The sequence below is a fragment of the Periplaneta americana genome, chromosome 1, assembly GCF_040183065.1.
Source record: "Periplaneta americana isolate PAMFEO1 chromosome 1, P.americana_PAMFEO1_priV1, whole genome shotgun sequence".
Classification (NCBI taxonomy): Eukaryota; Metazoa; Arthropoda; class Insecta; order Blattodea; family Blattidae; genus Periplaneta; species Periplaneta americana.
Window position 1 is genome coordinate 8,933,377 of NC_091117.1, and position 23,514 is coordinate 8,956,890.

General features: G+C 35.3%; 1 protein-coding gene across 2 annotated transcripts in view; it reads left to right on the top strand.

Moving 5' to 3' along the window:
* Positions 1-23,514, top strand: part of LOC138703851 (serine-rich adhesin for platelets-like) — a 1,430,840-nt gene that overhangs the window by 1,306,970 nt on the left and 100,356 nt on the right. For both annotated transcript variants that reach the window (XM_069832070.1, XM_069832076.1), the window contains one exon: positions 2,528-2,618. In XM_069832070.1, the coding sequence (XP_069688171.1) occupies positions 2,528-2,618 (91 nt within the window). The remainder of the gene's footprint in view (positions 1-2,527; positions 2,619-23,514) is intronic.

A 23,514-nucleotide genomic window follows, 5' to 3' on the forward strand; every position in this document is an offset into this window, starting at 1 on the left:
TACTTTAAAAGTAACGTTAAGTAAAGAATTACAATTACAATTATCATATTATCGTCTATGAATAGCCTCTGTAGTTTCAAAGGATCATTAAATAAAGAATTACAATTACAATTACCATGTTATCGTCTATGAATAGCTTCTGTAGTTTAAAAGGAACATTAAATAAAGAATTACAATTACAATTATCATCTTATCGTCTATGAATAGCCTCTGTAGTTTAAAATGAACGTTAAGTATAGAATTACAATTACAATTATCATCTTATCGTTTTTTGAATAGCCTCTGTAGTTTAAAAGGAACGTTAAATAAAGAATTACAATTACAATTATCATCTTATCGTCTATGAATAGCCTCTGTAGTTTAAAAGGAACGTTAAATAAAGAATTACAATTACAATTATCATCTCATCGCCTATGAATAGCCTCTGTAGTTTCAAAGGAGCGTTAAATAAAGAATTACAATTACAATTATCATCTTATCGTGTATGAATAGACTCTGTACTTTAAAAGTAACGTTAAGTAAAGAATTACAATTACAATTATCATATTATCGTCTGTGAATAGCCTCTGTAGTTTCAAAGGAACGTTAAATAAAGAATTACAATTTCAATTATAATTTTATCGTCTATGAATAGCCTCTGTAGTTTCAAAGGAACGTTAAATAAAGAATTACAATTTCAATTATAATTTTATCGTCTATGAATAGCCTCTATAGTTTAAAAGGAACGTTAAATAAAAGAATTAGAATTACAATTATCATCTTATCGTGTATGAATAGACTCTGTACTTTAAAAGTAACGTTAAGTAAAGAATTACAATTACAATTATCATATTATCGTCTATGAATAGCCTCTGTAGTTTAAAAGGAACGTTAAATAAAGAATTACAATTACAATTATCATCTCATCGCCTATGAATAGCCTCTGTAGTTTCAAAGGAGCGTTAAATAAAGAATTACAATTACAATTATCATCTTATCGTGTATGAATAGACTCTGTACTTTAAAAGTAACGTTAAGTAAAGAATTACAATTACAATTATCATATTATCGTCTGTGAATAGCCTCTGTAGTTTCAAAGGAACGTTAAATAAAGAATTACAATTTCAATTATAATTTTATCGTCTATGAATAGCCTCTGTAGTTTAAAAGGAACGTTAAATAAAAATTACAATTACAATTATAATTTTATCGTCTATGAATAGCCTCTATAGTTTAAAAGGAACGTTAAATAAAAGAATTAGAATTACAATTATCATCTTATCGTCTATGAATAGCCTCTGTAGTTTAAAAGGAACGGTAAATAAAGAATTACAATTACAATTATCATCTTATCGTCTATGAATAGCCTCTGTAGTTTAAAAGGAACGTTAAATAAAGAATTACAATTACAATTATCATCTTATCGTCTATGAATAGCCTCTGTAGTTTAAAAGGAACGTTAAATAAAGAATTACAATTACAATTATCATCTTATCGTGTATGAATAGACTCTGTACTTTAAAAGTAACGTTAAGTATAGAATTACAATTACAATTATCATGTTATCGTCTATGAATAGCCTCTGTAGTTTAAAATGAACGTTAAGTATAGAATTACAATTACAATTATCATCTTATCGTCTATGAATAGCCTCTGTAGTTTAAAAGGAACGTTAAATCAAGAATTACAATTACAATTATCATCTTATCGTCTATGAATAGCCTCTGTAGTTTAAAAGGAACGTTAAATAAATAATTACAATTACAATTATCATCTTATCGTCTATGAATAGCCTCTGTAGTTTAAAAGGAACGTTAAATAAAGAATTACAATTACAATTATCATCTTATCGTGTATGAATAGACTCTGTACTTTAAAAGTAACGTTAAGTAAAGAATTACAATTACAATTATCATATTATCGTCTATGAATAGCCTCTGTAGTTTCAAAGGATCATTAAATAAAGAATTACAATTACAATTACCATGTTATCGTCTATGAATAGCTTCTGTAGTTTAAAAGGAACATTAAATAAAGAATTACAATTACAATTATCATCTTATCGTCTATGAATAGCCTCTGTAGTTTAAAATGAACGTTAAGTATAGAATTACAATTACAATTATCATCTTATCGTCTATGAATAGCCTCTGTAGTTTAAAAGGAACGTTAAATAAAGAATTACAATTACAATTATCATCTTATCGTCTATGAATAGCCTCTGTAGTTTAAAAGGAACGTTAAATAAAGAATTACAATTACAATTATCATCTTATCGTCTATGAATAGCCTCTGTAGTTTGAAAGGAACGTTAAATAAAGAATTACAATTACAATTATCATCTTATCGTCTATGAATAGCCTCTGTAGTTTAAAAGGAACGTTAAATAAAGAATTACAATTACAATTATCATCTTATCGTCTATGAATAGCCTCTGTAGTTTAAAAGGAACGTTAAATAAAGAGTAAGAATTACAATCTTATCTTCTATGCATATCTGTGCAGCTAAATAAAGAATGACAGAAGCCTGTTGTGCCGTGTTGTTGCAGGATGGAGGAGACAGTGCGCTCCATGCTGCAGTACAAGGCTCGCAGTGACCAACTGAAGCAGGAGAAGACCAGCCTCACCGTAGCCTACGAGGTGAGTCCCACGTGCACACTTCTGTAGTTCAGACTGCTTCACGTGTTTTATGCTGGAGTCACTTGGCGAGGTGCTAAATTACATAAAGTCACCGGCCGACACACACCGGCTGTGTCGATAAGTAATCGAGGACATTAGACTGCCTGAAATCGCAGAATAATTCCAGGGCTGCACAAAATACACCTGAGAAAATGGGATCTTTTATCCTGCAGGATGATAGTGTATCTACATACTGATTTTGTACTCTCCAAACGAACTTAAATTACCGATATTTCTTCCTCTATTCTTTCTTTCCTTGTGTGAGTTTTTTCTCTTTCTTCCAATCTTAATTCTTGCTTTTCTTTCTCCACGTTCTTTCTTAGTTATTATTTTCTTTGTTCATATCTTCGCATTTTTCTCTTTTCTTATATATTTTCTCTCTACTGTTCCCACACTTTCATCTTCTGTTATTCTTTCTGTTAATTTCTATCACATTCTTCTGCTTTTCTCTGTCTTTTCTTATTACTAATATTATTCCTATTCCTTTTTGCATTTTATTTCTGTCCTTGTTATTATTCCCCTGTTAGTACTACTTCTCAGTTTCCTTTCTTCTTCGTCCTGGTCCTCCTTCTAATTCTTATTTATCTTTTTCTCCTTCTAACCCTTCTTCGCCTCCCTCTATTCTTTATGGTCTCTTACTTCCCCTCTTTCTATATTTTATTTTATCTTTCTTTGTACTCTTCCCACAAACTCCTCCTACCTTTACTGTTTTTCTCATTATATTATGCTTTCCTTTTAACACTTATTTAATTTCTCCTCTATTTTCCTCTACCCTCAACTTTCTTATTTTCTATCACTTTCTCCTTTGGTTCTCTTTATCCATAATTTTGTAATCCTAATCGTACTTTTTTTCCTTCATCGTAATACATTCTTTCTTATGCTTTTCGTTCTTTCTACTTTCCGTCCCCTTCTCTTTTGTTCCCCTTCTTATCATCACCCTGTCCTCATTTCATTCCCTTTTCTATTTTTCTTCACTTCTTTCTCTTTTTTTTCTCCTTCCTCGTGTTTTGTTCCTTGTCAGTATTTCCTTTTTCTCACCCATTTCCTTCCTCTCATTTTTTCCTGCCCACATTGTCTGCCTCTTCCTCATTTTCTTCCTCTTATTTTCTTCTCTTTTCTCGTACTTTCTTTCATCTTCTGATTTTCTCTGTCTCATTCTTTTTCTTTTTCTTTCTTCTTCTCATTTTCTTCCTGACATTTTCTTCTGCGTCTCGTATTTTCTTTCTAGTTGTTCTCCATCCTATTCCTTTTGTCTTCCTAATTTTCTTCATCTCACCCGTATTTGCTTCCTTTTTCTCATTTTCCTCCCATTTCTTTATTTTCTTCCTCGTCCTAATATTGTGTCTATCTCATTTCCTTCCTGTTTTTAATTTTCCTCTTCCTCATTTTCTTACTCGTATTTCATCCTTCTATTTTTCTTATTATTCTTATTTTATTGTATCTTCTTTCCCTAATTACATTTTGTCTCTCTATCATGCACAGGGAAGTAGTCACTTGAAGTTCACTGTTGAGATACATGACAGATTTTTTCCTCCATTGTCAGTAATTATTATTATTATTATTGTTATTATTATTATTATTATTATTATTATTATTATTATTATTATTATTATTATTATTATTGTCATCATCATCAACCTTCATGAATTGAAACATGTGTAATCTGTTTGTCTTCAAATGAATTTCGGTTTTCAAGTTGTCTTTTTTCCCTGAATCGTGTTCTAAAATTTTTGGGTACAGTTCTTTTATGCATTAGAATAGTGGAATGTAGCTAGTCAGGTTCTAATAGTTATCAACATTCTAAGAAATTGCAATATCCGGAAACTTTAATATATTTTTGTCATTTATTTCATCGTTCAACAAAGTATAACAGTCTATTACTCTCCTGAGGTTAATTCGCTCTCATCTTTATTCGTTTCTCTTCCACACGACTGAAATTGTGCATCTTGTCAGTTATTTTGTTTTACATTAATTTCGAAAAATAAATCATAATATAGCCAACACACATACAGTACATGAGTAGCTTTCTTCGAGACTCACATCTCTGGACAACCTTCTTGTTGTCATGGAGACCTATTACGATCTTCTGTTGTCAGCTCAGCCTCTGCGCCTGTTTCTCGACCGCAATGTGTCTAGCGGGCGCACGCAAACACAGCTGTGGATAAACACGCGTGCTTCCACAGGGGTTCGAGACCACGTCCCGATGTTTGCACGCCAGCGCGACCACTGGGGTCGCCCTTGTTTGCCCTGCATCAGCAGATGACTGAGTGGCTGCGTTTGCAATAAACACGCTCCGACCTATCACGCTTTCATTTGTTTTCGTTATTCTGTTGTTTTGCGTTTCTATGTGGAGCCGTTGTCAGGCGAGAGAGCTTCTTGATAGGTGACTGAGGAGTAAGAGACACAGACTCTTGTAATATACAGGGTGATTCATGAGAGTTACCGCCACTTACAGAACATATTCTCGAAGATTTTTGAGCAAAAATTTTATATAGACATGTGTCGTATCCTCAATATTTTTAGAGTTACACTAATTTGAAGCTGTTAAAAAAATATTCCTTTTTACTTTAGTTTTAAGGTAAAAGAATATTACAATTACAGAATAAACTACAGTATTCAGAAGTATAATTTATTTCTTGGCTAATATTATAAAACTAAAAGTATGATGTGATTTCCTCAGTTGCGCCATACAGAAATTTTTTTCCAATTTTTCACTACAAAATTACAATTTTTTACGCATTTATCAGAACAATTGTTACAAATGACGTCATTCTCGTAAACTGTTTCAGATTTGTACATTAGGATGCAAAATTGAACTGTAAAGAATCAAGTTGCTAGAAGTCGTTCATCTGTAGACCCTAACAAATTGTTGTGATAGGCCTAAGCTTGTAAGAATGATGTAATTTTTAGTTAAAATTGAAGGAAAAAATCTGTACAAAGCAACTAAGGAATTAACAAACAATTTTAGCTTCAGAACACTACCCAATTAAAGAAAGTATATTTCTAAATAGTTTATTCTCTATTTGTAACATTCTTTTACCTTTAAAACTAAAGAAAATAGGTACTTTTTTAACAACTTCAAATTATATATTATTTTAATATACCGAAGTACGTATGATATTCTGCGCCATCATACGATGAAAGAGTAATGGAACGGAGAAAAATTCTCTCCGATACCGGGATTTGAACCCGGGTTTTCAGCTCTACGTGCTGATGCTTTATCCGCTAGGTAAGCGACACCGAATACCCATCCCGGTGCCGGACAGAATCGTCTCAGTTTAAGTTCCAACTCTAGGGTTCCCTCTAGTGGCCGCCCTCTGCACTACGTCATAGATATCTATGAACGTAGGACTGAAGTCCAGATATGTGCTGAGGTGCACTCGTTATGAGTGACTAGTTGGCCGGGATCCGACGGAATAAGCGCCGGAATTTTTTTCCGTTCCATTACTCTTTCATCGTATGATGACGCAGAATATCTGCATGGAAATATCATATGTACTTCGGTACATTAAAATAATATATGATATGCGTGAATCACTTCGTGATTTAAGACGGCGCTTATTCCGTCGGATCCCGGCCAACTAGTCACTCATAACGAGTGCACCTCAGCACATGTGTGGACTTAAGTCCTACGTTCATAGACATCTATGACGTAGTGCAGAGGGCGGCCACTAGAGGGAACCCAAGAGTTGGAACTTAAACTGAGACGATTCTGCCCGACACCAGGATGGGTATCCGGTGTGGCTTAGTGGATAAAGCATCAGCACGTAGAGCTGAAAACCCGGGTTCAAATCCCGGTGCCGGAGAGAATTTTTCTCCGTTCCATTACTCTTTCATCGTATAATATTTTGAAGCTAAAACTATGTTGTGAATTCCTTAGTTGTGACGTCAGAAATGTTTTAAATTTTTCACTACAAAATTGCATTTTTTTTACGCATTTATCAGAACAATTGTTACAAATCACGTCATTCTTGTAAACGGTTTCAAATTTGTACATTACGATGCAAAATTGAACTGTAAAGAATCAAGTTGCTAGAAGTAGTTGATCTGTAGACCCTAACATTGTTGTGATAGGCCTAAGGGTGTAAGAATAATGTAATTTTTAGTTAAAATTTAAAAAAAAAAATCTCTACAAAGTAACTGAGGAATTGACAAAGATTTTTAACTTCAGAATACTATATATTATTTCAATGTACCGAAGTACATATGATATTTCCATGCAGATATTCTGCGTCATCATACGATGAAAGAGTAATGGAACGGAGAAAAATTCTCTCCGGCGCCGGGGTTTGAACCCGGTGTGGCTTAGTGGATAAAGCATCAGCACGTAGAGCTGAAAACCCGGGTTCAAATCCCGGCGCCGGAGAGAATTTTTCTCCGTTCCATTACTCTTTCATCGTTCAGAATACTAGCCAATTAAAGAACGTATATTTCTAAATAATTCATTCTCTATTTGTAACATTCTTTTACCTTTAAAACTAAAGAAAATAGGTACTTTTTTAACAACTTCACATTAGTGTAACTCTGAAAATATTGAGAATAGGATACATGTTTATATGAAACTTTTTGCTCAGAATGTCTTCAGAAATAAGCCCCGTAGGCTAAGTGACGGTAACTCGTCATGAATCACCCTGTATCAATATTCTTCAAAAGTAGAAGGTAATGTTAATTGACCATATCTCTATTATTCTCAACAGCATCTTAAAATGCCCATTATCTAGAATATACATATGTCACATATTTTATGATGGATTTCTTCAACCGATGAGTTAGCTTTTATCTGCTCAGAAGCATCTGCTCTTTAAATAGTCAGAGAACCATCAATTCTCAGGGGTATATTTTACGACACTTTATCAACTGCGATGGTTATTTAGCGTCTGACTGAAATGAATGTAATAATGCCAGCGCCGAAAGATACCCAGCATTTGCTCTTAATGGGTTGAGAGAAAATCCCGGAAAAAACTCAACCAGGTAACTTTACCCAACTTAAATCCGGGTCTTTTTACGGTCAGGAATGCTAACCGTTATTCCACAGCTGTAGATTTCCTCAGAATTAACTTGTGGCGATCTTGTAGGCTACGTTACAGGGAAAGTGTATATTGATAGCTTGTTCACCAGAAGTGTTACATAAAAATTATTTTGAATGCTTAAAAATTTAAACAGGCACAACATTATACATAAATAATATACGATATTTTCAATGTTTTGATCTCTTGATATCGCATAATCAGAAAGCAAATTCAAACAAAGTTGGACGTTAATAAATTCTAGTAGTTATTTTGTTATTCCATCTTCAATCTCTTTAAAAAGTGGAGTGAGTGAATGAGTGAGTTAGTGAGTGAGTGAATAAATGAGCGAGTGAATGAGTGAGTGAATGGGTGAATGAATGAGTGAGTTAGTGAGTGAGTGAATGAATGGGTGAGTTAATGAGTGAGTAAGTGAATGAGTGAGTGAGTGCATGGGTGAATTAATGAGTGAGTTAGTGAGTGAGTGAGTGAATGGGTAAGTGAATGAATGGGTGAGTTAGTGAGTGAGTAAGTGAATGAGTGAGTGAGTGCATGGGTGAATTAATGAGTGAGTTAGTGAGTGAGTGAGTGAATGGGTAAGTGAATGAATGGGTGAGTTAGTGAGTGAGTAAGTGAATGAGTGAGTGAGTGCATGGGTGAATTAATGAGTGAGTTAGTGAGTGAGTGAATGGGTGAGTGAATGAATGGGTGAGTTAGTGAGTGAGTAAGTGAATGAGTGAGTGAGTGAATGGGTGAATGAATGAGTGAAAGAGTGAGTGGGTGAATGAATGAGCGAGTGAATGAGTGAGTGAATGGGTGAATGAGTGAGTGAATGGGTGAATGAGTGAGTGAGTTAGTGAGTGAATGGGTGAGTTAGTGAGTGAGTAAGTGAATGGGTGAATGAATGAGTGAGTGAAAGAGTGAGTTAGTGAGTGAGTGAATGAATGAGCGAGTGAATGAGTGAGTGAGTGAATGGGTGAATGAGTGAGTGAGTTAGTGAGTGAATGGGTGAGTTAGTGAGTGAGTAAGTGAATGAGTGAGTGAGTGAATGGGTGAGTGAGTGAATGAATGAGTGAGTGAGTGAAAGAGTGAGTTAGTGAGTGAATGAGTGAGTGAAAGAGTGAATTAGTGAGTGAGTGAATGAATGAGTGAATAAGTGAGTTAGTGAGTGAGTGAATGAGTGAGTGAGTGAATGGGTGAGTTAGTGAGTGAGTGAGTTAGTGAGTGAATGAATGAATGAGTTAGTGAGTTAGTGAATGGATGAGTGAGTGAATGAATGGGTGAGTTAGTGAGTGAGTTAGTGAGTGAATGAGTGAGTGAGTGAATGAATGAACGAGTGAGTGAGTGAGTGAATGAATGGGTGAGTTAGTGAGTGAGTAAGTGAATGAGTGAGTGAGTGAATGGGTGAGTTAGTGAGTGAGTGACTGAGTGAGTGAATGGGTGAGTCCGTGAATGGATGAGTTAGTGAGTGAGTGACTGAGTGAGTGAATGGGTGAGTGAATGTATGATTGAGTTAGTGAGTGAGTGAATGGGTGAGTGAATGAATGGGTGAGTTAGTGAGTGAGTGAGTGAATGGGTGAGTGAGTGAATGAGTGAGTTAGTGAGTGAGTGAGTGGAAGGAAAAACATTTAAAAGATAAGCAAAAACGCGTCCTTGTAAGGAAGTTTGAGTTTGGGGCTGAGAAAAACTGATTTTGTCAGCTCCAAGCCTGTTCGCCACTTATCTCACTCTTAAGTTTCACTGTTTCACTGAAGGAACATTTGAAAATTTTAAAGGGGAAATCTAATAGCTACCACATGACGTGGGGGGGGGGAAACATGACAGAACAGCATCATGACATTAACGCCTGAAGATGCAAAAATCCTGCACATTAAGGGAGGAAGGAAAAATGCACGAGGGTACAGTCCCTAAAGTCGTATCCTAGCACCATGAGGTGCTGTAAAATTTCTGGGCACATTAAATGATGGAGAAAGGAGCAAGGCGGACCGCATAGAAAACGAATTGGAAGTTGATCTTACACTCTGTTTCCATGGTACCACTAGTGAAGTCATTTAAACCTTATATATCAAAACTTTACAATTTCATTTTTCTCTCTTATACCTCGAACATATACTCTTAGCGTCAAAATACTGGATCAAACAACGATGTTAAAAATAAATAAAATAATTATAAATAAAAGATAAAACAAAAAGGTCAATCAAACAAAAGTATTGCATGAAAGAGACGACAAAGGAAAGGAACAAATGAAAATAAACAATTACTTAAAAATGTCTTTTAGAGAACCCGGAGGTTCATTGCCGCCCTCACATAAGCCCACCAGATTAGTCCAGTCCCTAGCATCATATCCCACCTCCCTCAAATCCGTTTTAATAATATACTCCCGTCTACATCTCGGCCTCCCCAAAGGTCTTTTACCCTCCGGCCTCCCAACTAACACTATATGCATTTCTGGATTTGCCCATACGTGCTACATGCCCTGCCCATCTCAAACGTCTGAATTTAATGTGCCTAATTATGTCAGGTGAAGAATACAATGCGTGCAGTTCTGTGTTGTGTAACTTTCTCCATTCTCCTGTAGCTTCATCCGTTTTAAGCCTAAATATTTTCTTAAGCATCTTATACTAGAAAACCCTTAATCTCTGTTCCTCTCTCGAAGTGAGAGTCCAAGTTTTACAACCATACAGAACAACCGGTAATATAACTGTTTTATAAATTCTAACTTTCAGTTTTTTTTAGAGCAGATTGGTTGATAAAAGCTTCTCGACCGAATAATAGCAGATATTTCCCATATTTATTATGCGTTTAATTTCCTCCCGAGTATCATTTATATTTGTTACTGTTGCTCCAAGGTACTTGAATTTTTCCACATTTTGAAAAGATAAATTTCCAATTTTTGTATTTTGATTTCGTACTATGTTCTGGTCACGAGACATAATCATATACTTTGTCTTTTCGGGATTTACTTCCAACCCTATCTCCTTACTTGGTTTAAGTAAATTTTCCGTGTTTTCTCTAATAGTTTGTGAATTTTTCCGTAACATATTACATAAGAATAAAATAAAGTCTGTAACATGTGAAAAATAAAGAACAGTTACGCGTTAAATAAAAAATTAACGAAAGAAAATTAAAATGCAGAAGGAAGAGCGAGAGTTAAGTAAAGAAATCATGGAAAGGAAATTTCGAAGGAGAAGCGCCATCTTGCGGAAGCTGTGATCCGCCAGGCTATCGACCGGTACCATTTGTTAGCTTATTTTGTTAAACTCCTGTTTGGAAGTGGTACATGTTTTATGCGAACCCACAAGCTCGGGTATATTTTGTTATTTCGGGCAATTTAAAAGATTTATTGTAGTATTTGGAACCCCAGGGGGCCTCCTTGACCTGCCCCCTATAATTCAGGCGCTCCTTTGTACCAGCACGTGGTTAACGGCCTTATCCGATAATACCAGGCAGTGCCAAGGGTACATTATTGCTTTATTTAATGACACTAAGTCAACAACTGCAGCTAGTTCTCGTCTATAAATTTCTAACCCGATGAATATAGGGTAGGTAACACACACATAGTGTTTCATTCATAAATTATACTTGTCCTCTTCCTCTTACGTTGTTTTGTCTGTTTATCAACTCCCTCATCCTTCCCTTCTCTTCATTTTTATTTACTCCTTCTCATATTACCTTCTTCTCTTAGCTTCCATTTCTTTACCTACTTTGTCTTCATCCCTCCCTTTTCTTCTAATATATATATATACAGATGAACCTCGATACAGCAATTTTCTGGAGACTAGGAAAATTGTATCGTTTTTTATTGGGTTATTTTACGACGCTGTATCAACATCTAGGTTATTTAGCGTGTGAATGATGTGAAGGTGATAATGCCGGTGAAATGAGTCCGGGGTCCAGCACCGAAAGTTACCCAGCATTTGCTCGTATTGTGTTGAGGGAAAACCCCGGATAAAAACTCAACCAGGTAACTTGCCCCGACCGGGATTAGAACCCGGGCCATCTGGTTTCGCAGCCAGACGCGCTGACCGTTACCCCACAGGGGTGGACAATTGTATCGTTATATCAGGGTTATTTTTCTATTGAGGGGTTATGAAGTTTTATCCATATTTATGTTCTTAAAGAGAATGTAATAGAAAGAAGTATAATACAACATTAAATACTATGGAATAAAATTTTCTCACAATTTGATTACTCTACCTGATGGAAAAATTCAAATATCTTGGAGCAACAGTAACAAATGTAAATCATACTCGGGAGGAAATTAAACTCAGAATAAATATGAGAAATGTCTGTTATTATTCGGTTGAGAAGCTCTTATCATCCAGTCTGCTGTCAAAAAATCTAAAAGTTAGAATTTATAAAACAGTTATATTACCGGTTGTTCTGTATGGTTGTGAAACTTGGACTCTCACTTTGAGAGAGGAACATAGGTTAAGGGTGTTTGAGAATAAGGTTCTTAGGAAAATATTTGGGGCTAAGAGGGATGAAGTTACAGGAGAATGGAGAAAGTTACACAACACAGAACTGCACGCATTGTATTCTTCACCTGGCATAATTAGGAACATAAAATCCAGACGTTTGAGATGGACAAGGCATGTAGCACGTATAGGCGAATCCAGAAATGCATATAGAGTGTTTGTTGGGAGGCAGGAGGTAAAAATACCTGTGGGGGCCGAGACGTAGATGGGAGGATAATATTAAAATGAATTTGAGGGAAGTGGGATGTGATTGTAGAGAATGGATTAATCTTGCTCAGGATAGGGACCGATGGCGGGCTTATGTGAGGGCGGCAATGAACCTCCGGGTTCCTTAAAAGCCATTTGTAAGTAAGTACCTATTATTATGATAAAACAAAATATATGGCGTTATTTTCGGGACCATTTGCAGAAGATAAAACTTGTGGGAAGAAGTTGAGTGTAAGATGTCAGACAGGTAGGGATAATGAATGTACTGGGACTCAGGGATAATATAGTCCATGTCTGACGTCATACCAATTCTATCGCCCTCGGGCTTGGTTTGGAACTTAGAACCTGAGTAACCACTTTCATCGAGGGTGGAAGGCAATCTTGAGGCAAGCGATCAATCTGAAGTCTTGTTTTACAAGAGAAACAATCACAACCCGTGAACCAGTTGAATGCTGCAGTTGTACCCTCCCACGAGGAATGGGGTAATTGGGGGGTAATTAGAGCCGGAGTGTAATGTTGATCAGGGCGAGCCCTTAAGCTGCGGCAGGAAGGGCCCAGCTATGGTCTGTCGAAAGGAATTACAAATGACCCTGCAGATGCTAATCATCTTGAGCCCTTCCGAACACTAACATCCCTTTATCCCTTGGGTTCGGAGACAAGGACTGTGACGTAATACATAAATCTAGGGCAGAGATGGAGAGGGGGTGGCTTACCTAACGACCAGATCACAGGGAAGTATTTCCGGGGTAGAATGAATTATAAATTAGAAGTAAATTGCTTTTGATGTACTTCTAAGGTTCTTGGGAAGACGGAAATAGAGTTTTGCTTTTTGCTATGGGTCTTCCTAATAGCGACCGATCTGAGAAAGACATGAAATCAGTCACCTTCAATGTTAGGAATGTATGGGCTATTCCATATGAAATCGATCAGTAAAAAAAACCTGGCATATTTAATACTCTAATTTTTTCTCTATTTATACAAGGTGCTGAGGAGAGTGCATTTTCAAAAATATACTATCGAAAGTCAAACGGTTTTCGTACTATTGAGCGACAAATTTAGCGTATTTTTATAAAAACAAGCCTCTTTCAGAGCTCAGAACTCTGCAACCATTTACTGCAGAACATTGAACGAGAGCTTATTTTGAAGCTGACACTTGGTAGGTTATGATAAGAAGTAATCCTTATTTTTATTATATACAGAGAGACGGATAATCTGATTTTACTTACTTTTAGGCGTTTTGCCCATTTGTAAAAATGTAAAAAGTATTGAGAAAAAAACCTTGCATTATTAAGAGGGATTCGGTATTGTTTGCTTAGTGGCTCGGCAATAAGTTTCGAGGGTATTAAATAAATTATTTTCACACTCCTAGACTTGAACGGCGCAGTACCGCACGCACTGGCCGAGAGCTGAAGATAGGCGAGCGTTGGGCGTCATTTTACTCCTGTGTTTATGAAAACTTGTGATAAAGCTAGCCCAGCTATGCGCTACTAGACGACACATCACGTGTTTGTCTCCTGGGCTTGCTTGTCTCGGCTAGCTCCCGTCTCACAGCCCGCTGGTTAGTTCACGCGCGTACTATTTATTTTCTTTATTTGATATTTTCAATACTTTCTTATCAACGGTGCACCAGTAAAAATGTGTGTTTATTTGTACTTTCAATGCGGAATCTAACCATATATTTTAAAAATATTTTTTCGTGGGCAAAGGCGTTTTAATGAAGAAAAATTTAAATTTCTCCATTTCCATAAAAAGTAAGAAAAACTGTTTACATGTCAATATAAACTTTAATTTCTCAGCATCAAAATAAACCATGATTTTGATCATTGGGTGGAAGGGTTTCGGAGCCACAACAGTTTAAAGTTGCTAATTTTATGAAAATACGATAAATTTAAATATTTTTAATTTAAACACTATGAAGTTCTGATGCCTCAAACTTTGCACAAAGCATTGTATCACAGTTTTCAACGGACAGAAAAAGTTTCATTGCATTTAAAAATTCAAGATCAATTTTCTCTATATTTCGGTCGATTTCAGATGGAATAGCCCATACAATTACTAGACTTGGGATTGTAGGACAAATGACTATTGGTTGCTTAAGGCAACGCGTAAATTTTTCCAATTTCCACAATTTTAATCACGTCTTATTCAAAATTTTACATCAATTAGATATTGCTAAAATATAATATATGCACAATGTTTCTCAAATTTTTATGTTGACTATTACGCTTTTACTACGTCATACTGCTTTTGATCAATAAAACGTTACGAAACGACGTGTTTCAATCTATCATGGCTGCTTATCCTCAATTTTTATCAACTTCCTATCATTTGTTTTTTTGTTTTCCAACATTGTACTTTCAATAATTGTACCTCTTAAAATGATTCACGTTTATTTCATCATCTCTAATTAAAACCTTTCTAACATTTACCTTGTTTATATTATTTAGATTATGTTAATAGCTTCTGCTGTGTGAGATTATTGATAGTTACATATCAGAGATATTTTAATACACAGGGTGAATCAAAAGTGTGGAACCATATAAATATCTTCCATATGCTTGATTTTCGGTTACTATAGGTGTTAACACTATTTGTAAGACCAAATGCTCTACCAGTGACACATTCGATTCTAGCCCTCAGCTATCTCAAAAGCCGCCATTTTGGATGCAAATTTGAAATGGAAAGGGGGTCATGTAGGTACTCAAAATCATGTGAAATGTTCTGAAAAAATCAATGGTGGAATCTATTTTGAGATGTCTCTAATCGTTTTCAAGTTATTTAAAGATAACTGTCATAATGACACAAACATTAGTTACTGCATCTACAGATATTTTGTTTTGTAACATGGTACAGTACTAAGGAGGCTTTGGAAAAAGTATTTTCATGCAATTCTTGTAATTAACTTTTCCTGCTTTACTGTTTGGTTAACCTGTGACAGTTTCAATGCATTGTTGTGATTATTTGAAGCTTTCCTATAACGAATTTCTTGATTTCTTGATGGCATTATCGAAAGAGAAAAGAATTGATATCAATCTTCATTATTTAATATGGTTCCAGACTTTTGATTCACCCTGTATGTTGATAATTCAAGTGGAATGAAACTGTTTTAATAAAAATAAAACAGAGTCATAAAAACCTTGACTAGTAATCGTCCATAGAGTCAAATGAAGATTGTGTATTTGGCACAACTGGTAACTAGAGAACAGGTAATCATAACACACTACTGCCATCTAGCAGAATATTTGTAATGATGAGATGGTATAATAATAATTTTACAAGCCAGTTTAGTATTTTTTGTAAGTCGATTAATATATTTCTATTGCGTTAGAGTACTTTATATACTTTCTTCTAATCGTGTAAAATTCAATTAAACCCCACTCCAGTTTTGATTTTTTTTCTAGGTAAATCAAAACCTCTAGTGATATTACTGTTGATAAATACCTATTTCCAGCAACTTTTTTCTCTTTTCAATTTGCGCTATATGCACTAATAACGGAGTTTGTCTATGTCGCCGGACTTTTGAATCACCCTGTATATGTTGTGAAATAAAAGTATATGAATAATTTAAAATAAATTTATATTAAATAATAACAAGAACATGTTATAAAAGTCGAATTTATATATGTTTTAAAAACACCAATCTCAGGTAAAATAGCTTTCCACCTCGCCATGTTTGCTGAAGTCCTTGGAAAACGGTATAATTTCGTACCGGCATTTCTTTTGCAGCCCAATGTACACAGACACCCGCATCTTAACAAGGCCTTCTTAACGGATTGTTTTATTTCGATGTTATCTCGAATGCTTTAGTCACTTATTTTTTATTGAAACATCTGCGCTTCTATTTCCGAAACGTTCATGTCATTACTATTATAATGTCGTTTATATAATCATGTTACCATAACAACATTTGCTGAAAAAAGAACAAATGAAAGGAAATGAGTTGTTTTATGGTAGTAAACACTATTATAAATGGCAATACAAACAGTATTTACGACTTTAAATGTCTTGCAAGATAGTATTATGGAATTAAAAACTAAAATATCTTTCCACTGCCTTCTATTTCATATACTTCTGAGTTTTAATTAGTTTTATGGACATTTTGAAGATGCTCTTTCATAAAACAAAGACAACGAAATTGTCATCTTCACCTAATATATTCTGCTTGTAACAATCTGAATTTAACTTCCCCATAAAGGAAAGGAAATTACATTACTAACAGTCAACGGGGACAAAGCGTATTGTGGATGCAAAGAAGGAAGACGTACATAATCCTGCTTCTAGTGAAACATTAAGGAGTAATGCGCGAATTTTCAATTCCAACCCTTCGGAGGGAGTCGAAGCAAAGCGCCTTTCACACTGGAGTGAGCCCGTGTTCACATCAATACGCTCGATCGCTCGTGTCGCGGATTGCTGAACATTCAATACTGTTGAAGAAGCTCTGCTTTCATGGAAGTCTCGAGTTCGTCTTATATCATAAATCCGTTCAGAGAAAACGTCACGCCTGATCAGGCGATGCAATCCTGGGGGACTATCAACCGAGATCAACTTTAATACAACCAGGAGATTGACTTCTTGTAGACGAGCCTCCTTCAGAATTTATAAAAAAGTATGTATGAAGACGTAACAAAGGGGCAGGAAGGAAGGAATGGAAGAGAAACGAAGTTAAAGGAGAACAGAAGAAAGAGGAAAACAAAGAATAGATGAAGGAATGAATTTTGGAATCATATCAATGGAGGAAAGAAAAAATCTACATGAAATATAATAATTTTAGTACTAGTCTGTCTGTGTACAGCGATTTCTAGTAAACTATTGGACGGATTTGGTTCATATTCAGTATCTACGAGTCAATTTATCAGGGAATGATGTACATGAAATTTAATAATTTTAGTACTAGTCTGTCTGTGTACAGCGATTTCTACTAAACTATTGGACGGATTTTGTTCATATTCAGTATCTACGAGTCAATTTATCAGGGAATGATGTACATGAAATATAATAATTTTAGAACTAGTCTGTCTGTGTACGGCGATTTCTACTAAACTATTGGACGGATTTTGTTCATATTCAGTATCTACGAGTCAATTTATCAGGGAATGATGTACATGAAATATAATAATTTTAGTACTAGTCTGTCTGTGTACAGCGATTTCTACTAAACTATTGGACGGATTTTGTTAATATTCAGTATCTACGAGTCAATTTATCAGGGAATGCTACACATAAGCATCTTCGTTTGAGTTTCTTGTGTTAAGTTGGTATAATTGATTCTACTTCCAGTAACTAAATAGCGACATATAATAACTTGATAAAGCATCGTAGTGCATTGTGGACACCCCTGCTCTCAGAGTCGACCCGTCACGTCAAGGCGCAGATTGCTTCATTTCAGGTATTATTCCCACATCACTGGATATTTATATAAATCTGAACCTTGCAGTTCATCTCGACTCTGTTCGAAGCTTTCCGTTTCGTTGGCAGTCTTTATTGCTTCCCAATGTTCCGGACGACATGAACGTGGATAGGTATTGAATCTACTGAGAAGCAGTCAATCTGAAGGCAATGTCATGACTTATGACGTAGGTTTTATATCCGAGGGACCTTCCTTCGATTACCTTCTCATTTCTCTTCACTCCAAGGTTTGAACGCTATCCTGTATTATTCTTCATGTCATTGTATTGACTTAGTTGACTTTCGTACAGGGACATCACTTTATTTTTACCAACATTTTTAACATTAACCTGGCTATACTCGGAAACTCTGTTGCCCCCTTCCATTACAGGAGTTTGATGTTACTAGTGCAATATGTAAACAAATCATTTTACTAGCTATAGGAGGAGAGAAAAGTAGTGTATCCATTTATGTTGTAGGGAAATACGATATTACGATTTTCAGTTTGGTTATCACTTTTACGGAATTTATCAAAATACAGTAGAGTAGTAACATTTTTTTTTTTTTCAAAAACTCAACTTTTCAGGTGGCTATGTTCGTTATGTAATGTCTACTTTATTTAGCATATTAATTATTGGTGTTAACATACAATATAGAGAGTGCATTTAAATTGAGGGGCTGTAAGTGCACTTAAGTTACTTTTGAGGAAATGGGGTGTAAATATTTAAGCTTTCGTAAAATCGGTGAAATTTTTATTTAAATTTTAATGTGTGATGCGATTAAAATATCCCTTTGCCACTAAAATTTTAGATACTTTAGCTTACACTGGATGCACTTAACTCATGTTATTACAAATGCCACTAGCATTCCTTTGCTTCTAGCCACCTCAATTCAAAAAAAGCTAATCTGAATTTTTAAATAAATTGCTGAAAATGGTTGCCGTTCATTACAATGCAGGCTTCAATTCTTTTATGCATATTATTAAAAGCATTTTGAAGCATATTCTCTGAAATTGAATTTATCGTTTCTTGAATATAAATTTTTAGTACGATATTATTAATATAGGTTTTTTCTTCTATAGAAAACGCAACCATATTTCTGAAACACACTATACACTGCAGTGTTTACTTCAGTGCTTGAAGACTTCGAATGCAACAGCGGCCGTAAGTTTGTGTGTCTGACGGGAGCAAGGACATTAGTGAAGGGGTGGGAGTGAAGTACATTCAGAAATGCAGGTACAATAAAAATGCAAGTAAAAATAAAATGATGTCCCTGTATAACTCCTTCATAATTAAATTGCTTGTCATCTCCTGCTGCTACGAACGGCCAGTACAGTTCAGACGGCTATGTCATAGATTCCCGGCACGGAAAACAACAGTTGATTTTCTTTAACTTTCATCTAAAAGTTACACATATAAAATAATCCACTTTGGATTCCTATAAGAAGATAATTTCCGTTTTCTAAATTATATATCTATAGTCCCAAATGGACATTTATACAGGGTGATCCGTTTGTGTATGGATAAAATAAAAACACCGTAAAACATTTACTACTGAGTTTCATGTGTTGAAACTTTGTGCATACAACACTGAAAGATGGGAGATTCCTCAGAGCTCAACATGACCCCCATTGCGCACCCTGCACAACTCATAACGGTGATGCAATTCAGCCCATGTCCGTTGTAACATAAGAGGGGTGATTTGTTGAAAAGCTTGAGTAATTTTTACTCTCAGATCATCAATGTTCCTGGGTTTCTGTGAATAGATAATGTCATGAATAAAACCCCACACAAAGAAGTCAGGAGGCGTTAGATCTGGGGAGTTTGGGGACCAAGCCAAGAGATAGCTGCTTCTCGTACTGGGTTTCTCCTGCGACCTCCTGCATGTTTTCTTAACACAGAACCTGTTTCTACAAATGTTCGATATCACAACATTATGGAATCATATTTAGGTACATTACGCACACCATAATAACGTCGAAATTCCCTTTGAACTCTTATAACACTCTCAAATTTTCATGCCAAAGAACACATTGTGCCCATTGTTGATTTGTAGTAGCCATTTTAATAATTTACGATTTTCATTTGTCCTTTCAGATTATGCATTGTTGATTGTCATAGATAGATAGCTGGATTGGCTTTGCAACAGAAATTTCGCTCTTGTACAATGGCCAGCAAGGATCCCCGATCTAAAACTATGAGAATATTTTGTTTGGGGATTTGTGAAGGACAATGTTTACTTTCCCTTCACATCCTATTGATTTTGATAAGTTGAAACACATCACGAGAGTTGTGGCTAGTGTCGATACAGATATGTTACACCGAGTTTGGGATGAACTAGTCTATGGCCTTGATGTGTGTCATGTGACACAAGGATCACATTATTGAACATTTGTGACTACCCAAAGTAAACTTGAAGAATTACTTTATAAAACAGCGTAAACTGATTCCTGATAACATGAATAGTTTTGGTTTTATAGGGCGTTGAAAGTGTCTGTTTCTTTTGTACTAACCCTTATTAATTTTATAACAATTTTAAGTGCAGGACCTACTGATTGTTAATGTGACACTGTTGCCTGGTTTAGTCTTCAAATCAGTGTTCACTGTGCCATATTGTGGAGAGGGCCTCAGAATTTTGATTTATTGATTTTTTCCCCTGCGACCTACTTCATATCCCGAGATCCATGCAGAACAGAAGCCAGAGTGTAGTTTCTTAACAATGAGTAACCAACCACGAACAGGAGATCAATACCGTCAGCTGTCATGACTCAACTTTCATTGATCCAGTTTAAACACAACCCATACAGGCAGGGCTCAGCTGACAGGGAAAGTGTTATGCCAGGGTTGAAAAATAGGTAGTGTAGAGATAGGACGGAGGTAAAAAAAAGACGATAGATGGAAAGAATTATTCTACCCGTTCCAGACTTGACATATATTTCGCCAGGTACAAATATAGTACTACAAGCAATAGTTTTATTTCCATATCTTATAAACTTTATAATTCTCTACCATTGCATATAAGAAACACGTCATATTTTACTTTCAGAAGGACGGTGAGAAGGACTTTGATGGCAAATCCAATCTACAGTGTCAATGATTTTAGCAATATCACGTTTTAGATACTATTTGTTTTAACCTCATGTAATTGACAAATCTGTACAAATCTGTACATTTTAACCTGTTTTTATACTATTTCTTTTAAAACTTTTAATCTGTTTTTGTGATTATCTGGTCATTGTATATTTATTTTTTTTATTCTTACATTTATTCATATTGTAGTAGCTATGTATTATATAATATCTACTCTGACGTTATCTATGGCTGTAAATCGCTGGATGACATTACATTCATCTATCTATCTATCTATCTATCTATCTGTCTGTCTGTCTGTCTGTCTGTCTGTCTGTCTGTCTGTCTGTCTGTCTGTCTGTCTGTCTGTCCGTCCGTCCGTCCGTCCGTCCGTCCGTCCATCTATCTATCTATCTATCTATCTATCTATCTATCTATCTATCTATCTGTCTGTCTACCTGTCTGTCTGTCTATCTGTCTGTCTGTCTGTCTGTCTGTCTACCTGTCTGTCTCTCTATCTATCTATCTATCTATCTATCTATCTATCTATCTATCTATCTATCTATCTATCTATCTATCTATCTATCTATCTATCTATCTATCTGTCTGTCTACCTGTCTGTCTATCTGTCTGCCTATCTATCTATCTATCTATCTATCTATCTATCTATCTATCTATCTATCTATCTATCTATCTATCTATCTATCTATCTATCTATCTATCTATCTGTCTGTCTGTCTGTCTGTCTGTCTGTCTGTCTGTCTGTCTGTCTGTCTGTCTGTCTGTCTGTCTGTCTGTCTGTCTGTCTGTCTGTCTGTCTGTCTGTCTGTCTGTCTGTCTGTCTGCCTGCCTGCCTGTCTGTCTGTCTACCTGTCTGTCTGTCTACCTGTCTGTCTGTCTACCTGTCTGTCTATCTATCTATCTATCTATCTATCTATCTATCTATCTATCTATCTATCTATCTATCTATCTATCTATCTATCTATCTATCTAGTCTCTATCATCATATCTCACCTCCATCAAATTCATTGTAATATTATCCTCCCATCTACGTCTCGGCTTCCCCAAAGATCTTTTTCCCTACGGCCTCCCAACTAACACCCTATATTCATTTCTGGATTTGCCCATACGTGCTACATTTCCTGCCCATCTCAAACGTCTGGATTTAATGTTCCTAATTATGTTAGGTGAAGAATACAATGCGTGCAGTTCTGCATTGTGTAACTTTCTCCATTCTCCTGTAACTTCATCCCTCTTAACCTCAAATATTTTCCTAAGAATCTTATTCTCAAACACTCTTAATCTCTGTTCCTCTCTCAAAGTGAGAGTCCAAGTTTCACAACCATACAGAACAACTGGTAATATAATTGTTTTATAAATTCTAACTTTCAGATTTTTTGACAGAAGACTAGATGACAAAAGCTTCTCAACCGAATAATAATAGGCATTTCCCATATTTATTCTGCGTTTAATTTCCTCCCGAGTGTCATTTATATTTGTTACTGTTGCTCCAAGATATTTGAATTTTTCCACCTCATCAAATGATAAATCTCCAATTTTTATGTTTCAATTTCTTACAATATTCTGGTCACGATACATAATCACATAATTGGTTTTTTCGGGATTTACTTCGAAATCTATCGCTTTACTTGCTTCAAGTAAAATTCCCGTGCTTTCTGTAATCACTTGTGGATTTTCTCCTAACATATTCACGTCATCCGCACAGACAAGAAGCTGATGCAACCCATTCAATTCCAAACCTTGTTTGTTATCCTGAACTTTCCTAATGGCATATTGTAGAGCGAAGTTAAAAAGTAAAGGTGATAGTGCATCTCCCTGCTTTAGCCCGCAGTGAATTGGAAAAGCATCAGATAGAAACTGACCTATACGGAATCTACTGTACATTTCACTGAGACACATTTTAATTAATCGAACTAGTTTCTTGGGAATACCGAAGTCAATAAGAATATTTATTATTATTATTATTATTATTATTATTATTATTATTATTATTATTATTATTACACCATGCCTGTTGCTGTCAATCAATCATTACCACTTCAACACTGATTCTGTAACGTACGATCGATTGTCCTTTGTTAATTGAAATGCTAACTACCCATTCTGACGGCTATGTTGTACTATAGCCTATTGAATTGAAGCACTATTATCAGTAGCGTCATCATCATGATCATCAACGTCAGCATCAGCATCATCTAACGTCTACTTGGTTAAATAGCCTATTAATGTTTGACCCCATTTTCAAGGTCTTTCCAAATTTATGCTTTCCGTAAGTTATAACAGTATGTAACACATTTTACTATACATAAAAATCTAACAATTATTTGTAAATACTGTCTTGCTTGTATGTTTAATAGGAAAATTTTGTAAGAAAAATGTTAAGAAACTAATACATCGATAGGTATTTTAGTCTCTTAAAAGCTTAAGAGGAATTAATTAAGTAAAATCCTAAAATGTAACTTCATTTGCTTTATTTAACATTTTGCATTTGTTTCTTTTATTTCTGTTGTATTTAACATCATGTTTCATGGGGCCATGACAGAAATAACATAATATTAAATTGGTATCTCAAAGTAATATTATTTTATCAGCTATTTTATTGGAGTCCGTTGTGACATGAAATTAATATGATAATTTTCAAAGTTAAGGCCATTAATTTCTGTGGTCTTGAGCCACGTTTCAGCGAGATTTA